Here is a 19493-nt window from a genome sequence, read left to right on the forward strand (position 1 = left end):
AAACCCCACAACCCACCCCAAACCCAAAAAAAAAAAAAAAAAAAAAAAGGTCAAACCCAACTTCAACATCACCAACAGCTTGACCTCCAGACCCACCCCCAACGCAATCTGAAGCCAGGGACCTCTGGCCCACCTTCGCCTTGATGCAGGTGTCCAGGGTCGAGCTGCTGACAGCCAGCTGCATCTTGAGCTGCTCAGCCTCCCCCTTCTTCTTCTCCAACTCCTTGGCCAGGTTGTCACGCTCCTTCCGCAGCGCTGCTTTCTCCTCCAGGGCCAGCTGGGTCTGCCGGGCACATTCAGCCTGGAGCTTGGCCTCCCGAGCCTGGGCCTCCTTCTCCACCTTATCCTTGGCCTCCTGACTGGCGCGCAGACCCTGTTCGGTCTCCAGCTTCTGGCGCTGGAGGTCCGAGTTCTCACGGGTCACACGCTCGATGCCAGCCCGCAAGCTCCGGGCCAGCTCCTCCACCTTGGAGCTCATGAGGGTGGGCATGTGATCGCAGGTTCTCCGGATGGAGGCCAGTTCCGAGCCAATGGGATGGAACACATTGTAGCCCAGGGTGTCAAGGGAGCGCGGGATGATGGAGTCCCTCCAGAGGTTGCGCAGCTCGATCTCAAACTTGTCCTTGTCCAGCGGGAGGCAGAGGGCCTGCACCTTTTGCAGACGGTCCTCGGCCAGCTGTCGCTCCTGCTGCTGCTGATCCTGGGCTTTGCTGCACTTGGCCAGCTGTTCCTCCAACACTCGCTTGCCCAACGCCAGACCGTCCTTGTCTTTGGTACATACCACCTTCTCCTTTGCCAGCTCCACCTCCAGTGTCTTGGCTTTCTGGTTCAGTGTGAGGGCCAAAGCTAAGGGTACAGGACCATAAGAGTCAGGAAGGTTGGGGGCTGCCAAGAGACTGGGTGGGGAGTCAGCTACCCTGCTCTCCACTGTCCATAATTATAACCCTAACCCTAACCCACTCACCATCGCAGCTCTTGTTACTTTCTTTGAGTTGTTCTTGGCATTGTTTCTCACTCAAGATGATGGCAGCCATGTATCGCTGGTTGTTCATGTAGATCACCTGTCCGGATGTGACACAGGACAGAGCTCAGTGTCAGGCTCCTGTGGGACCCCCTGCCCCCGGCGCTGCCCAGATTCTCAGGGCTGGGGCCTCAGATCCAGCACCCAGGTGGTCTGTGTTGGCATAGTTCACAAGGACATGGCTTCTCTACAGGGGATGCTGGTCTGATCTTCAAAAGTTGTTATGATTATAGACAATGGAATAGGACTCAGCCATAAAAAAGAATGACATTTTGCCACTTGCAGCCACATGGATGGACCTGGAGGGCATTATGCTAAGTGAAAAAAGTTAGACAGAGAGAGACAAATATTGTATGATATCACTTATATGTGGAATCTAAAAAATACAACAAACTAGTGAATATAACAAAACAGAAGCAGACTCACAGATAAAGAACAAACTAGTGGTTACCAGTGGGGAGAGAAAAGAGGGGAGGGGGAATATAGGGGTAGGAAACTTAAAAAAGGGTATTATGGGATTGTATGAAATCATGTGTGTGAAACTTTTGAAAACTGTAAAGCGCTATAGAATTTAAAGGATCTTTCATTCATTTAATAAAAAAAAAAAGTTAAAAGAAACCCCACCTGGACTTCCCTGGTGGTGCAATGGTTAAGAATCTGCCTGCCAATGCAGGGGACATGGGTTCGATTCCTGGTCTGGGAAGATCCCACATACCGTGGAGCAACTAAGCCTGTGCGCCACAACTACTGAGCCTGTGCTCTAGAGCCCGAGAGCCACAACTGCTGAGCCCACGTGCCACAACTAGTGAAGCCCGTGCGCCTAGAGCCCATGCTCCACAACAAGAGAAGCCACCGCAATAAGAAGTCTGCACGCTGCAACGAAGAGTAGCCCCCGCTGGCCGCAACTAGAGAAAAGCCCGTGCGCAGCAATGAAGATCCAACACAGCCAAAATAAATAAATTAATAAAAAAAAAAAAAAACTCACCTCTTTCCCTAGGCATTTTAGTCAACCAAGATAAAAAAAAAAGTTATGATTAATACTATTTGGCAATAAAAAGGAACAAAGCACTGATATATTCTACAACTTGAATGAACCTTGAAAACATTTACAGCCAATTAATAACGGATTTTGGCTGTGCTGTGTGGCTTGGGGGAATCTTAATTCTCCAACCAGGGATTGAACCTGTGCCCTCAGCAGTGAAAGCGCTGAGTTCCAACCACTGGACCGCCAGGGAATTCCCCGAAAAACAGATTTTTTTTTTTTTTTGACAAGAATGCTGTTATGGGCTGGATTGTGTCCCCCCACCCCAAATTCCCATGTTGAAGCCCTGATTCTCAGGACCTCAGAACGTAAATGTATTTGGAGACAGGGTCTTTAAAGAGGCAGTTAAGTTAAGATGAGGTCATTAGGGTGGGTCCTTGTAAGAGGAAATCTGGACACCCAGACATGCACAGAGGGAACATGAAGTGAAGACACAGGGAGAAGACAGCCATCAACAGGCCAAGGAGAGAGACATGGGACAGATCCTGATGGGCCTGGGAAGGAAATAATTCCGCCAACACCTTGAACTTGTGCTTGTGCGAAAATAAGTTTCTGTTATTTAAGCCACCTGATTTGTGGTACTGTAAGACAGGCCTAGCAAACTAATACAGCTGCCAAGATCATTTCATGGGAAAGAAGATTCTCTTCAACAAATGGTGCTGGCACAACTGGACAGCCACAAACTAAGGAATGAATTTGGACCCCTACCTCACACCATATACAAAAATTAGCTCAAGATGGGTCCAAGACCTAAATGTAAGGGCTTAAGCTATAAAACTCCTTAGAAGAAAACAGGTGTTAACTCTGCATGACTTTGGGTTTGGCAATGGTTTCTTAGATATGATACCAAAAGCACAAGCAACAAAAGAAAAAGCAGATAAATTGGACTTAAAATTAAAAACTTTTGTGCATGAAAGGACAACATTAAGAAAGGGAAGGGCTTCCCTGGTGGCGCAGTGGTTGAGAGTCCGCCTGCCGATGCAGGGGACGCAGGTTCGTGCCCCGGTCTGGGAGGATCCCACGTGCCGCGGAGCGGCTGGGTCCGAGAGCCATGGCCAATGAGTCTGCGCGTCCGGAGCCTGTGCTCCGCAGCGGGAGAGGCCACAGCAGTGAGAGGCCCGCGTACTGCAAAAAAAAAAAAAAAAAAAAAAAAAGGGAAAAAAAAACCCATAGATGGGAAAATATTTGCGAATCGTGTGTCTGATGATGAGAATAGTAACCAGAATATATAAAAGTAAACTCTTAGAAATTAATAAAAAACAACCTAATTGAAAACTAGGCAAAGCATCTGAATAGACATTTCTCCAGAGAAGATATATAAAAGGTCAACCAGCACATCAAAAGATGTTCGTCAAAAAAAAAAAAAAAAAAAAAGATGTTCGTCGTCTTCAGTCATCAGGAAATGCAAATGAAAACCATGATGAGATATCACCTCACAACCATTAGGATGGCTATAAATAAAACAGAAAACAAGAATGGGCAAGTGTTGGTAAGGATGGGGAGAAACAGAATTCTCAGGCAGTACTGATGGGAATGTAAAAATGGCGGAGCCACAGTGGAAAGCAGCCTGGCGAGTTTTTCTAAAAGTTAAACATAGAATTACACTATGACCCAGCAAATTCCACTCCTAGGTATATATACCCAAGAGCAATGGAAGCGTATGTTCACACTAAAACTCGCACACAAATATTCACAGCGGCACTAATCACAGCGGCGAAAAGGTAGAAACAGCCCAAGTGTTTCATCCACAGATGAATGGATAAAACGTGATCCATCCATACAGTGGAATATTATTCGACTATCAAAAGGAAGGAAGCACTGACACACGCTGTACAATGGGGATGACACCCAGACACAAAAGGTCATATAGTGCATGATTCCATTTAAAGGAAATCTCTAGAGTAAGTAAATCCGTAGAAACATACAGCAGATTTGTGTTTGTCAGAGGCTGGGTGAGGGGGAATGGGAAGGGACTGCTGGTGGCGTTTCTCTTGGGGGTGATGAAAATGTTCTAAACTGAATTGTGCTGATGGTTGCCCAACCCTGCGAATGGACTAAAAATCATCCTTATGTACACTTTTTTCTTTCATCTACACTTTTTAAAAAAAAATTATATACACTTAATTATTACTATTCTTTTTGGCCGCACCGCACGGCATGCAGGGTCTTAGTTCCCGGACCAGGGATCGAACCCATGTCCCCTGCAGTGTCCCCTGCAGTGGAAGTGTGAGTCACAACCACTGGACCACCAGGTAAGTCCCCGTTATGTACACTTGAAATGGGCCAATTGTATGGCATGTGAATTACATTTTAACTTTATAACGTTTTTTACGTCTTTAAAACTTTGGAACAGACGCTCTGCAGAAATATAACAAGGAAAGGTCTGAAGGGTGAAGAGGGTGTGCCTTTCTGTCACTTTTTGTCCTTACTCCTTTGGAAGCTGGCCCTGTCCTAATGACCTGGGCATGGGGGAGGACAGAAATAGCTCTGGAAGCTCCAGTGACGTCTGTTTTCAAAAGCCTTAACTACAGAAAGGGAAGATCTCAGGGTACGGGTTGGCTCCAAAGATGAAGTGCGAAAGAGGTTTTCTTCCAGTTGGAGGAAATAGCTCCCAAAAATACAGAAGTATTTTTCTGCACAGGTTCTCAGATGTCAAGATGATGAGAAGAATATTTACGTAGATCTAGTGCAATCCAACAATACAAGAAAAAGTATCTTCTCTTGTTAAGGAGTGCTCAGGTACATCTTTATGAAGTAATTCAGGAGTCTCTCCCTCACTTTCCTGTAGCCATGTTTCCCCTGGACTCAGAGGGAGAGAACTAATTGATTAGTGAACAAGTATAAACAATCTGAAGGGTTTTCTGGAATATTCGTTAGGACATAAAGCAAGGAAGCTCTCAAAGACTAATGGAGTTCCATCAAAAGACACAGGAGCCAGATTGAGGGTGTTCCTATGGCCTATTTCAGGATAATTTGACCATCAAAAAGATTATTACGAATGCCGAATAAAGAAAAATCCATGACAAAAAAAATCTCTCCCGCATGCGTCCTGGGTGGAGGTGCTTCCAGGCAGAGTGGGGCATACCCTAAAAAAAACACACTGAGTTAATTTCCCCTTTCTCTCCCGGGGTCTCAGAGCCAGAAATGCAACTGCATTTCCAGAGAATTTAAGAAAAAAATCCATCTCATAGCACCACCAGGATCAGGGAAAGATCAAAATTCATACTTGGTACCATCAGACATGTGGGGCTGCCGTGGCAGGGGTGGGGCTACTCCCCAGCATCAGTGCCCGCTTCCTGGGGGGGTCCTTGGAGAAAACCCTGAGGGGTTCCAGGACAGAGGAATTTGTCAACTTGTGTGTGGGGGGAAAGCTACGATTTTCAAAATTTAAAGTTGTAAAGAGGCAGATTCTTAAATTTCTAATATTCTATGATGGGGCCGTCCGGGATTTGGAGATGCGTGTGAATGTCTAAAACTTTATGGTAAAAACAAAAAAAACCCAAACCAAAAACAACAACAAAAAAGGGATTTCCCTGGATGTCCAGTGGTTGAGACCCTGCGCTTCCACTGCATGGGGCATGGGTTCCATCCCTGGTGGGGGAACTAAGACCCTGGCGCAGCATGGCCAAAAACGAAAAACAAAATCCAAAAAACAAAAGAATAAAACTTTATGATCCTGGGATTCCTAATGGCTCCTGGACCGGAAGACCATGCGTGTCCTGAAAGATTCAAAAGGTCCAATTCCCGGGAACTGAGAAGTCTGAGGGAGCTGCCCTTGTCAGGGGTGGGGAGCATTTGAGGGGGTACATGGTCCAGCCCTGTGGTCTGAGGGGGAACTTGCCTCATCTGGGGGTCTGAGGGGGGCTCACCTTTTTCTGAGAATCTAAGGGGGACCGGCCCTGTCCTGGGGGAATGAGATGGGGAGACCTCACCCTTGCCTAGGCAGTTCTGAGGGGAGCTGTGCACATCCTTCCTGCCCAGTGGCAGGGGCTGGGTGGTCTGAAGCCCCAGTAAAGGCCTTTTCTTTCCACGGTCCCCTGCCCCAAACAGCCCAGACACCTCCTGTGGGAGAAAGAGAGCCTGCCCCTCTCCCCAACCCTTCCCTTCCCCTGCCCACCCCTTCTCTCATCCCATTCCAGCCAAAGCCTGAGGAGGCAACATCTCCTCAGTGTTCCTAGGAACGGGACCTCCTCAGAGGAATCGTGTATGTGTGAGAACGTGGGGGATCTTGCTGAGTGCGTTTGACAGGAGTTGGGGGTACGAGGGGGGGATGACAGTCTCCACGAGACCCAGGGTTGCCCATTTCTGCTCCCTGCTGCCCCCCCCCCGTCCCCCAACAAGCCACCTCTTTTCTTAGGCTTCCATTTCCCCTCTGCAAAAGGGTTTGAAATCTTCTCCCTACCTCCTGGGACTCAACGAAGAGATAATATTTCCTAAGCGGACACCCAACCTCAGGCAAACCTGAACCATTCATACTAATTGCTAAGAATCCAACACTCTGAGCGTTTATTAAGCCAGCTCTTATTTGAAGCTAGTATGTGCTGGTACGTTCTGGGCGCTTTATACACATTAAGCCATGGGCCTAGGTCTGACAACAGACCAGATTCCCAGTTCAACTTGAACTCCAGATAGACCACAAATCATATTTTAGTCGAAGTGTGTCCCAAGTATTGCATGAGATATACAGACAAAATACGCATTGCTTCTCTACATGGGCTCGGCACACAAAACGTAGGGTCCGTGACTGTCCCTGTCTCATGAACGAGGAAAGTGAAACTCAGAGAGGTGAGGTGACCAGCCTGGGGTTCCCCGGGACGGGTGTCCGGCCTGTGGACTTACCCGGTCGGCCTGACACTGGCGGAAGCTGGCGTTGATTCGGTCCAGGTCGCGGCGCGCGTTTAGCAGCATCAGCATGATGGCATCCTTGGCACGGGAGGTGAGGTTGAGCTTCTCGGACAGGTTGGCCTGGGAGGCTGTGAGCCCCACCACCTGGCCGTAGAGGCCGTCAGCCCGGCGCTCGGTGGCCTGCAGGTTGGATTCGGTACTCACGTGCGCGTTGCCGTAGACCATAAAGAGGACAAGGCCCAGGATGATGAGGAATTGGATGAGCGAGACAAAGAGGAAAAAATAGCGCAGATAGTACCAGCAGCCCCTCGGGCTGCCCCCTGCCCGTGAGTAGGGTCCCCCGTGCTCCATCGCCAAGCCCATCTCCTCCCAGCTTCTGCCCGGTGCACCGGCACTGCTCTGCTGGCTGGTCTGCTCTGGGTGGTGGCTTCTGCCCCTTCTAGACCTTGCCACGGCAGGGGGGAGGGGGGAAGTGTTTATATTACTCCTCTTAATACTTCCTCTGCCTGGCTCCTTCCTGGCCAGGAGGAAACGGGGGCTGTGGGTTATCACAACACTCCCACCCGGGCTGTGAAGGGAAGGGGGGAGGGCACCATGTCACGTCTGGGCCTCTCTGATTAACACTGGGTGGGGCACCGGCTAGGTGACCAGGCGTCCTTGGCCTTGCTGAGCCTCATTTTCCCCACCTGCCCTTGCTTTGTGCCCAGAGCTGGTCTCACCTGCCTATGACCTCATGTCAACATCCCCATCGTGGGGAGGAGGATACCGAGACGAAGGGAGGAGAAAGCACCGCCTGGGTGTCTCACTCTGGTCGTTCACAGAGCTGGACTCACTTCCCCTCAGGGAGGGCTGGCTACAGATGTGTGCCCATCTTACGTGGCAGTGATGATTACAGGAGCTAAATTGTGTGGAGCGCTTAGCTGAGGGCCAGGCACACAGTAGGTGCTCAGTAATTGGCACAGGAAGGCCTCACAGAGGGCTGATGGGTGGATGGTGGTGGCGCAGGTTCCCCTAGCTGTCATCCCACCCAATGCCCGGCTCATGTAGGCGCTTAGTAAACACAGGCAGCAGTGAACCTGGGGCCAGGGTGAGCTTGAGTGAGGGGCTTCTCCTGTCTCAGTTTTCCCCTCTGTGAGATGAGGTGGGCACAGTACCAGGTCCCAGGGCCGGGGAGGGGGCTGGGAGAAATGATTTGCCGTTGCTATTATTACTACCATTTCCTGCTGGAAACCTCATCTTGGGGCTCTGTGAGATGGTGAAGGGGAAGCGCCAGATAGAGGGGGGTCAAGCTTCACTGTGGGTCACCCCCAGGTGGGCAAGGAAGGGGTTTCGGGACCAAGGAGCAAAGGATTCTGGGTATGCCCTCCTACATGTCCCCCCAGATCCAGGAGCTCCAGGGAAAACCCCTATGCTGGGTGATGCCAGAGGCCCCACCAAGAGCCCCAGGCCTGGCGGTGAGGGGTCCTCAGTCTTGGGGAGACAGAGTGGGACACAGCCCCTAGCCCCACGGGGTCAAGGCTGACAGGATCCGAGGGGAACGGGGCAAGGGGATGGAAAGGAGGCTGGACCATGGGTGGGTGACGATAACACAGTTGCCGTCCACTGTCTGTGGGGGGCACAGCAGGCTGAAGGCGGTGGCATGGGGACCCATCCCCCTATTAGCCAGGGTAGTGGAGTGGGGGGTAGTTGAGCGGGGAGGGGTCCTCCAGGGTGGTGTTCATCAAGGAGGTGGGAGTTGGGTCGGGACGGAGGAAGTTCCCAGGGACGGGCAGGAAACCCCTGTCTGACCTTTGGCCTTTGCAGCTACCCATTGATTCCTGATTCCGGACCCTTCCCAGCCACTACTGGGAGGGAGGAGGGTTGGGGGCTGCAAGTGGTGCCCAACCAGCTATTTCTCTGGGTTGGTCAGGCCCACCCAGAGTCCCCTGGAGCAGGGTGGGAGGAGGACATCTCCCATCTGCATTAATGGGGAGTCATGTAGGCAGAGTGAATACATGGTTTCAATGCAGGCCTCTGGAGTTAAGTTCTGGCTGGGCCACCTACCGCTGTGAGACCTGGGACGAGTGACTTCTCCTCCTTGAGCTTCAGTTTTCTCCTGTCTAAAGTGGAGGCAACAAAGCCAGTTGTGAAACACTTGTCACAGTGCCCGGCACACAGTTAACCTTAATAAATGGTGGTAGGTTTTTAAGGTGGGGTTGGATCATGCACAGCCTCTGATGTGAGGCTGGGGAACTGAGACACAGGGGAGGGACACTGTCCCAGCTGCTGTTGCCCTGGGCCTGTGGGATCACCAGGGGAAAGGGGGCATGACAGGGGTAGAGCCTGGGTGACAAGGGTCCAGTTGAGAGCTCAGGCAAGGGGGCAGTGCTTAGGCCAATGCCAGGAGGTGTGACAGTCTTGGTATGAGCTTAAGATCTTGGCTATCTTTCACTGTATACTGAAGATGTTGCATATATGTACGTATGAACATGATATCTGTTGTCAAGAGAAAAGAAAGGCAACCATAAACTCCTAGAAAACCAAAAAGCCACTCTAGACCTGATGTGCTACAATTTTGAGCAACTGTCACAGTGTAAGAACAAGAGTTTTCAATATACACACTAATGTTGTTTGTATCAAGCTCAAAAATAACATTCTTTTTGGCAATTTGATCTCACAACTTTGATTTGTAATGTTTCTTTTTCCAATAATTTGTTTTAAAAGCTAGATTTTTTTTTTTAATGGAAAAGGTAATGATGAAACTTCCTCTTTTTGCTCAACTTTATGACTTTGAGATTGTTGATTCCTTTTGACTGCTGTTTAGGTTTTCAGCACATACATTACCATAATAATTACCGATGGGCACTTAGACTGTTTCTAAATTTTTTGTTTCAGTGAACAAAATAAGACGATATCAAATCTCCACAAGTGAAATTGCTGGGTCCTAAAGCAATAACATTTTACTTTTTTTTTTTGTGGTACGCGGGCCTCTCACCGCCGTGGCCTCTCCCGTTGCGGAGCACAGGCTGCGGACGCGCAGGCTCAGCGGCCATGGCTCAGGGGCCCAGCCGCTCCGCGGCATGTGGGATCCTCCCGGACCAGGGCACGAACCCGCGTTCCCTGCATCGGCAGGCGGACTCTCAACCACTGCGCCACCAGGGAAGACCCATTTTACTTTTTGACAGCTGTCATCAACTTGTCCTCCAAAGAGGTTGTTTCCATTGACACTACTGCCAGCAGAGTCTAAAATTTCTAAAAACAGACTCTCTGAACACGTTCTGCCTGAATTCCTGGCCAGAAAATTCCAGAGGGACGAGGTGAGCAACTGGTCTTCGAATTCACATGAGGTCAAATGCATCGAATGATGTGAGCATTTGGTTTTTCCCTGAAAGCCATTTGTCAGAGTCACAGGAAATTTTGTGCATGAACCTCTCTGAATTCCTTTGGAGGGACTTCGATTTTAATTATTTTTTTCTAAATTAAAAACAATCCATTTGGTTTCATTTGATTGTTTGGGCAGAGACGGGAAGACTGTCCTGAGGAAGTCAGCTCTGTGTCACTCTGAAGACCGACACTGAAGTTCTCAAGGAGACACGAGGTTTTTAAAAACTCTCACAGAACTTCAGGAAGGTTCTGGAGGAAGCGATATTTCTGGCGAAGAAAAATTTCAGCAAAGTTCAGAAAACCCTCCACTTTTATGCCAACGTGTTTGGGTTTTGGTTAAATGCAAAGGAAATTAAGTTTTGGGCTTTTGGAGTTGACAGAGGAGGCAAGGAGAGCCCTTTGTGGGGGGTGGGGGAAGAGCCTGTCCTCTCTGGGCATCCGTGTTCCTTCCTGAAAAAAGGTGACCCACTTTCTTACCTGGGACTGGGCGCCAACAAGGTCAGGCTGCTGCTGTCCCCAGTGCCCTCCACCCAGCTTGTGCCAGGCTTCCCCTTTCCACCCCCCCTCCCATACACTCCTGTTTCTGTAGCCACGGAGGGACCCCAGGGTGACCATGAATAGGGGAGGCCAGGGCAGGGACCTGGGAGAGTGTGCTGGGGACAAGGTGGAGACACAGAGGTAAAGACTTGGAGACAGAGAGACAGACAGAGACTTTGAGTGGTAACTGGACAGGTGGAGACAGGGAGGCACAACAGAGCAAGGGCAGGCTGGGGGCTGGCCCTGTGGGGAGGGAGGCAGGTGGGGTCTGGAAGGCAAGGCAGCTGGGGGATTCTCCGTTCTGGCGGGGGAACCAGATCTGACAGTACCCTTCCTGCTCACACACCTCCCATGGCTCCACATTTCCCCGGAGCTGATTTTCAGGGATCTGGCAGGTATGGCCAAGGTGAAGCTAGCAGAATAAGTGAATAGTAATGATAATATTTTAGGTCCCATTTACAGCCCTGAGCCCAGCCCTTTGTGTGCATCAGCCCTGGACCCCACAGTGAGGGTCTGAAGTCCCTGGGGCCCCAGACAAGGCAGGGCCAGTCTCAAGCCCTAGCTGACTCCAGAAGGAGAAGCTGTTTCCTGCTCACTTCTGGATTTACGCCAGAGTTGCAGGGGGAGGGGGGTGTCTCAGACCCATCTTCCCTGCCTCTCAAGTTCTGGGCCCTCAGCCAGCAGCAACCAGGTCTGCAGACTGGGGTGACCCCTGGTGGCCAGCAACGGAACAAAGCGGTTAGACTCTCATCCCTCCCCTCAGCCTCACCTCCTCCTTTGCGGGGGGGCGGGGGGGCCCTCCAATTCCTTCCCCCACCCCAAGTTGGTCCTCTCCCAGTAAAGGCCCTGACCAGGCACCACCAAGCCACCTCCAAGGTGGGTGGGGGGATAATAAGCAGGACTGGCTGAGGGGGGATCAGAGTTTCAAGTGTGCTGTTCCCCTCCTTACAGCAGCCTCTTCAGAAATTTTTCAAAACAAATTTTAATTATTTTAAGGGTAATACATGCACATGATTTTTAAAATGCAAACTTTACAGAAAGATATACAGAGGAACATGAGACTGCTTGCCCCGCCGATCCCCAGATCCCTGATTCCTTTTCCAGAGGCCACAGCTGTGACCAGTGTTTCCTTCAGAGATATTTGGATAAAAGTTTCCCCCAGCCCCGAATTTTAAAAGACGTACACAAATTATTGCTCTCCTGTTTGTTTGGGTTTTTTTTGCGGCACGCGGGCCTCTCACTGTTGTAGCCCCTCCCGACGCGGAGCACAGGCTCCAGACACGCAGGCCCAGCGGCCATGGCTCACGGGCCCAGCCACTCCGCGGCATGTGGGATCTTCCTGGACCGGGGCATGAACCCGCGTCCCCCGTATCGGCAGGCGGACCCCCAACCACTGCACCACCAGGGAAGCCCTGCTCTCCTGCTTTTTACATTAATGCGTCTCAGAGAAGATCAGCTTTGGCCTTTTTAACAGTTTTATAGTGGGAATTCCCTGGTTGTCCAGTGGTTGGGACTCTGTACTTTCACTGCTGAGGGCGCAGGTACAATCCCTGGTCAGGCAACTAAGATCTGCAAGTCGGGCAGCTTGGCCAAAAACAGAAAATGAAAAAACCCACACAAACCAGTTGTATAGCAGTCCATGGTGTGGATGGACGGACACTCATTTAAACAGTCCCCAACTGATGGACACTGAGGTTGTTTCCAATTTTTTGCAATTACCAAGAATGTGGTAAAAATAATGTCTTCATTTCTCCTCTCCCCCACCCTCATCTTTTTAAAAGTAAACTTTTAATTTTGGAATACGTTTAGATTTACAGAAACTTTGCAGAGATAATACAGAGAGTCTCTGAATAGCCCTCATGCAGCTTCTTTCAATTTCTTTGTCAAAACTAAGAAATTAATCTTCGTATATTACTATTAACTAAACTCTAGACTTTGATTTCCTCACCAAGTGTTTTTCTGTTTCAGGATCCAACACAGGATTCTCCACTGCATTCAGTCCATCATTTTGTATACATTTAAATATGGTTGTAGATTAAAAATTTTTTTTAATTAAAATAATATGGTTGGGCTTCCCTGGTGGCGCAGTGGTTGAGGGTCCGCCTGCCGATGCAGGGCACGCGGGTTCGTGCCCCGGTCCGGGAGGGTCCCACATGCCACGGAGCGGCTGGGCCCGTGAGCCATGGCCACTGGGCCTGCGCGTCCGGAGCCTGTGCTCCGCAACGGGAGAGGCCACGACAGTGGAAGGCCCGCGTACCACAAAAAAAGAAAAAAAAAAAATATGGTTGCAGAAAAATTGCCTGAAGAGGAGTTGATGGGTCAAACAACATGTGCACTTTTAATTTTGAGAGATTCTGGAAAACTGCCCTCCCAAGTGGTTGTACCAATGAGCAGTCCCAACAGCAGTGCCAATACAACGTATTCACAAACTTTTGTTTTTATTTTTGTCTTTGACAAACTAAAGGGTAGAAAACAGTATCACATTTTTTTCAGTTTGCATTTCTTCTCTAGCAGTGAAATTGGGCCCCTTTTTTGTATATTTCGATGACCAGGCTGCCCATGTGCTTTGCCCATTTTCTACTGAGTTATTTTTTGAAAAATTAATGTAGAATAGATCCTTACATAATAAGGAATGTAGTTTATTCCTGGATACAAAAAATTATCTGAAAGGGATCTTTCTTTTCTTTGAAAGGATTTTCTACCTAGTTGTTTAGATATAGGAAAGTTTCCATTAATTCTCTTGGGTTTTCTATATATAGTCATACCAACAGCAGATAATATTATTGGGTTGACAGTTTCTGAGGCATTCCTGCCCAAAATGCCAATTAAACATGAGGAAACATCACAAAAACCCAAACTCAGACACCACGAAATGACTCGCTTGGGCTTTTTAAAAACTGCCAGTGTCAAAAAAAAAAAAAAAAGAAAAAGCCAGTGTCATGAAAGGCAAAGACGGATTGAGGAATGTTCCAGATTAATACAATGTGTAAGCCAGGATACTCTTTTGTTACAAAGGACATTATCAGAACAGTTGGAAAAATCTGATTACGGTCTGGAAATTAGAATCTAAGTGTCCATCGATAGATGAATGGATAAAGAAGATGTTTTATATATATATACACACACACACAATGGAATATTACTCATAATAGCCTCATAAAAAAGAAATCTTGTGATTTCAACGACATGGATGGATCTAGAGGGTATTATGTTAACTGAAATAAGTCAGGCTGAGAAAGACAAATACCGTATAATCTCACCTACATGCAATTGTTGCTATTTTGATGACCTTTCCAGAATTTTTCTCATTTGATCCATTTAGTATGGCGAATTTTTTATTACCAGACTTCCAAATATTGAACCACCTCTGCACCTCAGGCATAAGTCACTTTGTTATGGTGTATCTTTAAAACGTGTTACTTGGTTCTCTGCTAAAATTCCATTTGGGAGTTTTGTACCCTCTTCATAGGGAGAGGGGTCTGTAGTTTTCCTATTGTGCCACTTTTGTCAGCTTTTGGTGTCAAGGATATGCTGGCTCTCACCATTCCAATTACTCATTTTACAGGCAAGGTAAACTGAGGACCAGAGAGGAGAAGTAACCCCTTCAGGTCACTCCCAGGTCAGGGCTGGACCCTAAGTCCTCACGTCTGTGCGATGAGGGCAACATTGTCCTTGTCCTTAGAGGGGACTTAAGTCCCAGCTCTGCACTATCTCACCTTGTGACCAAATGGACCTTAATTTCCCCATCTGCAAAATAAGCACGAGATGGTCAAAGAGAGAGGGTCGGGTCTTCTTTCTGCACAGTTTCCGTTCAGGACGGCTGTCGGTCGAAAGCTGAGCGTTGATGGGTGTCGACTGAGCATCTCATCTAGCGTGGGTACCTCTGTAAGTGTCCCAGCAGGGCCCCCAGTGTCTGTCCTCCTGGCCTCGAGCCCTGATCCAGCTGGGGTCTGACTCACCCCCTTGCGCGCCGCGCCGGTCGCCTGCAACCCCCGGAGGTTCCCGGGCGAGAGCGCGAGCGGGGGTTGGGCCGAGGTCGGGACCCGGAGCGGGTCCGGGGGTGTGGCACTCTGCGCTGGGGGCCCGTCTGGGCTTCCAGGGCGTAACTGCCGGGAAGGACGGAGGGTCCCGTCAGCACCTGGACCCCCCTTCCCCAGAGACCCTCCAGCATTCTTCCGCCTTTCCTGGGAACGCCCCCTCCCCAGAGATCCCATGCTCCAGGATCCCTCATCCCTTCTCCACCCCTGGCCATTTCCAGGACCCCTCCCCATGGACTCCCAGCCTTTTCCCCAGAAGCTCCGCCTCCAGGCCCCCGGCCCCTCACTCGGTACTCGATTTTTCTTGCATCCTCCACTTGCACTCCCCGCCCTCCCCTGAGCCCCCAGTATGCGCCCGACCCCAGGGACCCATGCCTCCAGAGTGCCAGCGCTAACGTGGGGGATTCCCGTCCCCGAAGAGCGCCTCCCCCGCCCCCCAGGTTCGCCCCCCAGGTTCTAACGCCTGACCTTCAGGAGGGCCTTGACTCTCCACAAGGCCCCGCCCACATGGGCATGGGCTTGGGCTCGCCCTCCCCCGGACCCTTCCCGCCCACTTCTTACTCACACGTGCTCGCGCAGCGCCGCCTCCCGGACTGCGCAGGCTTCACTCTCGGCCTCCGCCGCGCTCGCGCGCCGCTGCACCGCGTCCAGCCGCTGCGCAGACTCCGTGGCCGCCGCCTCCCAGCGCGCCAGGGCTTCTGCGGGTGCAGGGGGCAGGATCAGGCTGGAGACCAGGCTCCTACCCCTCGCACAGCAGCTACGAATTCATAGTCTGCCTACTATTTGCGTGGTTTGTTTTATTTGAATTAAGTTTGTGTGCTGTTTGCCTGACCTTTACGTGTCATTTGCATAGCTTTTCATAGGTTTACATTACTTTTGGGAGTCTCTACACGGCGTGTGCATATTTCGTTGTATTTGCATTGTTCTCTGACATTCGCATGACCTTTGCATATTATGCGCATTTCTTTCACAAGTTTTTGCGTTCGTCTGCTTTACGTTTGCACCTGTACGTGTCATTTGCGTAGCGGGAACCTTCTAGGCTCCTCCCACCTCTAGCCCTGCCCACCACTTTGCACCCCAACACACCTGTCAGCGCCCCGTTCTCTGCCCCCATCTGGGTCCCCTGAGCCTTGGCCTCGTCCATCTCAGTCTTCAGTGTCATCAGTTGGGTCTGAAGCCGACTCTGCGGAGTGGAGGGGAAGTGAGGGGGGGAGGGGAGAGGGGAGAAGGAGTGAATTGACCCCGCCCTTTCTAGGGGAGACTGAGACTACATTGGTGTTCCTTGAGCTTTATTTGGACCTTTGGGGGTCATGTAGTTGTAAAACACAGAAGTGGCCTCTGAAGTCTGGGGTACCGAGTGGTGACAGGTGCCTGCCTGGAAGAAGTTCTCTGTCCAGGTCATCCGGCCCCTACTCCAGGCCAACTAGATGTAGAAAAGGTTTAGCTCTGCCGACAGGATCTGGTTCCAATCCTAGCTATATCTAGACTCGCGGACTGGGGTTTCAGACCAGCACAAGCCAATCTGGTGACTGACAATTGGGTTTCAAGGGTATACTTAGTCACCTCTGTGAGACTGTTACAGTAGAAGTGGAAAATGGGGTTTTTCTTATCTACTAACAAGCCGGGAAAACAAAGGAATGAGTGAATGGCTATAGAAACAGCAAAAGCAGGTCTATAAAAGTTAAGCAATCCTAGTTTCACTTTAACTGTTACTAATCTGTAGTGCATGCAACTAGAATTGTCCTACACAAAGCTAATTCCTGAATCACTTTCTGACTCTATGTGAATTATATCCTGCACCTGGCATTCTTTTCTCCCACACTCCCTTGTAACACTCCCTTGTAGCTTTCTTCATTTCAGAGAGGAGGTCACCAGCGATAATCTTGGAGATGACCAGACCCAGTTACGGAGCTGCCTGATGTCTGCTGTGGCCGTTTTGAAATTTCCCAGAAGAAAGAAGAATGCAAGTCCATCACTTCCTTGATCCTTATCACCTACCCCAGACTACAAGCCCTGACTATAAGACTTCTCCCTATTCCCCCAGAGAGGGGGGCACAGTTTTTTTGAGGTGCTAGCCTGCTGTGTTCCCTCTTTGCCTGGCAAAGAAATAAAGCTACTCTCTATTTCCTCCAAAACTCTGTCTCCGTATTTCTATTTGGTACCAGGGTACAGAGGCCGAGATTTTGGCAACAAGACATTCTGCAAAACCACTGGCCTGGCTTCCTTGGAGAATCCTCCATCGAGAGGCAGAGACAGAATTTGAACCCAGTGCAGGCTGCTCTTAACCTCGGCTACCCCAGCCCTTTCCCTTAGGCAGTCAGGAAAGGTGTAGGGATGAATTTTCAAAAGGCATGAATTTTCAAAAATTCATACACTGCCCAACCTCTGCTGCGCCTGGGACACAGGGGTACACAGTAGTTACTCAATAAATGTGAATGGTTGGGACTCTGAGGGTGATTCTCCTGCGAGGTCCAGGGCTGGGAAGGGTTAAGGAAGAGTTTGAAGGGGGTGGCAGGAGGAAAAGGGAGGACCTGGCTGGTACCTCCCCCAAGAGGCCAACTTTAGCCTCCTAATTACAGATGACATGAATGTCCCTCTCTCAAAATAGGGCTGCTGTACACTGGCTGGGAGGTGGGATGTTGAGTGGGTACCTAGGGGGAGGGTTAGCACAGGGCCACCCCAGGTGGGCTTAGGGGTCTGAGGCTTCCCTAGCCTCCACCAGTGATTTGGCAAATAGCAGAGGACAGTGACACCTTCTTGGTCAGAAGGTAAACTCAAGGCTGAACTGGCATTGTAGGAGTTGGAAGGAATTACGTGTGTATTCTTATTTGCCTCCCTCAATTGAAGAATGGCGGAAACCAAGGCACAGGGCGGGGGTGGGGAGCCCCAGGGATGTGTGTGCACCCTCTCCCCCCCATATTCTGGATTCCCCAGCCCCCCACCCTGCCCACCTACCTGGCGGCCCTCACAGGCCCTTAGGGCCTCCTCCAGCTCCTGTCGGACACCCTCGGCCTGGTTCAACTGCCTGGTCAGGGCCTCCTCGCGCTGGGCAGCCTCTGCCAGCCGGCGCCGAAGTTCCTCGACCTCGGGCTCCAGGTCTCCAGGCGGCGCCGTGGTGTTGGCCCCTGGCTCTGGGCAGCGAGGCCTCCGGGAGGCCGAGGCGGCCAGATTCCAGGCCAGCAGGGCTGCTCCAGCCGCCACCGCTGCCAGGAACACCGCGGCCCCGCACAGGGCGAACACTCGCCAGGCGCGCCCCGGCTCCGGCCCCGGCTCGGCCATGCCGCCGTCCACAGCTCTGGCCCCAGACGGCCACGAGCATTTAATTGGCACCTTGGGGCGCCAGGGACACCCACGGTTCCGCCCTGCCTGGCGGTGGCTTCGAGTTTGTTGGGAGGGGCTGGACCCACGCCAGGGGCCAGCCCAGGCTAGTGGAGCCCAGGACAGGACTGGGGGGTCCTGGATTCCAGTCTGGCATCTGCATCCCACGTGACCCTCTGAGCCTCAGTTTCTCCCTCTGTGAAGCGGAGATGACAGTAGCTCCTGCCCCGTAGGGCTTTGTGGGAATCACTTGAGCACATCTGCGCAAAGCACCCATTTGCACAGGGGGCGCTTGGCGAGGGTCTGGGGGTATATTGTCCCCATTCTGTTCATGGAATGACCAAGCCTAGAAGACGGGAGGCTACTCGAGCAATTGAGGTTGGCCTGGCTCAGGCTGCCACACTTTTTGTGGCTGGCTGTGAGGACCAGAGGGTAGACGCAAGGGTGGATCCGTCCCATCTCCCTGCCCATTCTCCACTAGGCCACCAGGGGGAGACCTTACAACGTGAATCAGATCCAGGCGCGTTCACACCGTTCCCCAGACTTCCCTCTGAGTCAAATCCTCTTCCTCCCCCTCCGCCCTCTTTCCCCTTATTTCCTCTTGGCCCGCCTCCATTTCCACCTCTTCCTCCACCCTACTCCCACTCTTTTTCTCTTCCCCCTCTATCTCCCCGTCTTACCCCTCCCCCCTTTCTAATCCCTCCCCAGCAAGACCCCTAGCAGGTCTTTGATGTCACTTCCTGCTCTTAGCTGCCTCCTGCCCTCCTCAGCGTTCTTCAGGCCAGCGCATTCCTACCCCAGGGCTGCCTGAGAGCCCTCTCCTCCCTCTTTGCCCAGTTAACAGTTCCTACCAGCTCTCCCCTGTCCACCAGTGTGTCTCCTCCTCCAGAACCCTCCCCCTTCCCCACTGCCTCAGGCCCCCTTTTTTTTTTTTTTTTTTTTTGCGGTACGCGGGTCTCTCACTGTTGTGGCCTCTCCAGTTGCGGAGCACAGGCTCCGGACGCGCAGGCTCAGCGGCCATGGCTCACGGGCTTAGTTGCTCCGCAGCATATGGGATCCTCCCGGACCGGGGCACGAACCCGTGTTCCCTGCATGGGCAGGCGGACTCTCAACCACTGCGCCCCCAGGGAAGCCCTCAGGCCCCTTTTGATCAGCTCTCTCAGCTCTGCCGTCATTTTACCTGTGTGTGATTCCTGGCTGCCTCCCCCATCAGACTGGGTGAGCCCCTAAAAAGCAAAGCCTGCACCTGCCCTGTTCACACTGCCGCCGCGTGGGCCTGGCACACAGTAGTTGTGCAGAAATGTGAGCTGAGTGAACACTGAGAACTGGA

General features: G+C 51.1%; 2 protein-coding genes across 3 annotated transcripts in view; both read right to left on the minus strand.

Moving 5' to 3' along the window:
- PLVAP (plasmalemma vesicle associated protein) overlaps nucleotides 1-7408 on the minus strand; it is a 14781-nt gene extending 7373 nt beyond the window's left edge. The window contains exons 1-3 of one of the 2 annotated variants that reach the window (XR_003006228.1): nucleotides 6903-7408; nucleotides 965-1061; nucleotides 134-846 (exon numbers count right to left, since the gene is read on the minus strand). Coding sequence is in view for 1 of the 2 variants with exons in the window: in XM_024767548.1 (XP_024623316.1) it covers nucleotides 134-846; nucleotides 965-1061; nucleotides 6903-7271 (1179 nt within the window). In the remaining variant the exon portion in view is untranslated. The remainder of the gene's footprint in view (nucleotides 1-133; nucleotides 847-964; nucleotides 1062-6902) is intronic. The other variant, XM_024767548.1, reaches the window with a different exon arrangement.
- Nucleotides 7409-8406: 998 nt separating this feature from the next.
- CCDC194 (coiled-coil domain containing 194) lies at nucleotides 8407-18124 on the minus strand. Its single transcript, XM_024767469.1, has 5 exons — nucleotides 17801-18124; nucleotides 15932-16028; nucleotides 15413-15543; nucleotides 14768-14914; nucleotides 8407-8514 (listed from the first exon to the last, which is right to left on the minus strand). Exons 1-5 carry the CDS (start codon nucleotides 18122-18124, stop codon nucleotides 8407-8409), a joined length of 807 nt encoding a protein of 268 aa, XP_024623237.1.
- Between the last annotated feature and the right edge of the window lie 1369 nt (nucleotides 18125-19493).

The sequence above is a fragment of the Neophocaena asiaeorientalis genome, unplaced genomic scaffold (assembly GCF_003031525.2).
Source record: "Neophocaena asiaeorientalis asiaeorientalis breed wild unplaced genomic scaffold, Neophocaena_asiaeorientalis_V1.1 scaffold87, whole genome shotgun sequence".
In the NCBI taxonomy this organism is placed as follows: Eukaryota; Metazoa; Chordata; class Mammalia; order Artiodactyla; family Phocoenidae; genus Neophocaena; species Neophocaena asiaeorientalis.

What these genes read in the sequence shown, in the direction of transcription:
- CCDC194 (XM_024767469.1), bottom strand. Translation starts at nt 18,124, where the DNA reads ATGGCCGAGCCGGGGCCGGAGCCGGGGCGCGCCTGGCGAGTGTTCGCC. An exon ending in AGAGAACGGGGCGCTGACAG is followed by an intron (nt 15,544 to 15,931) that starts GTGTGTTGGGGT and finishes CTGCACCCGCAG; the next exon opens with AAGCCCTGGCGCGCTGGGAG. An exon ending in AGGCGGCGCTGCGCGAGCAC is followed by an intron (nt 14,915 to 15,412) that starts GTGTGAGTAAGA and finishes CCTTCCCGGCAG; the next exon opens with TTACGCCCTGGAAGCCCAGA.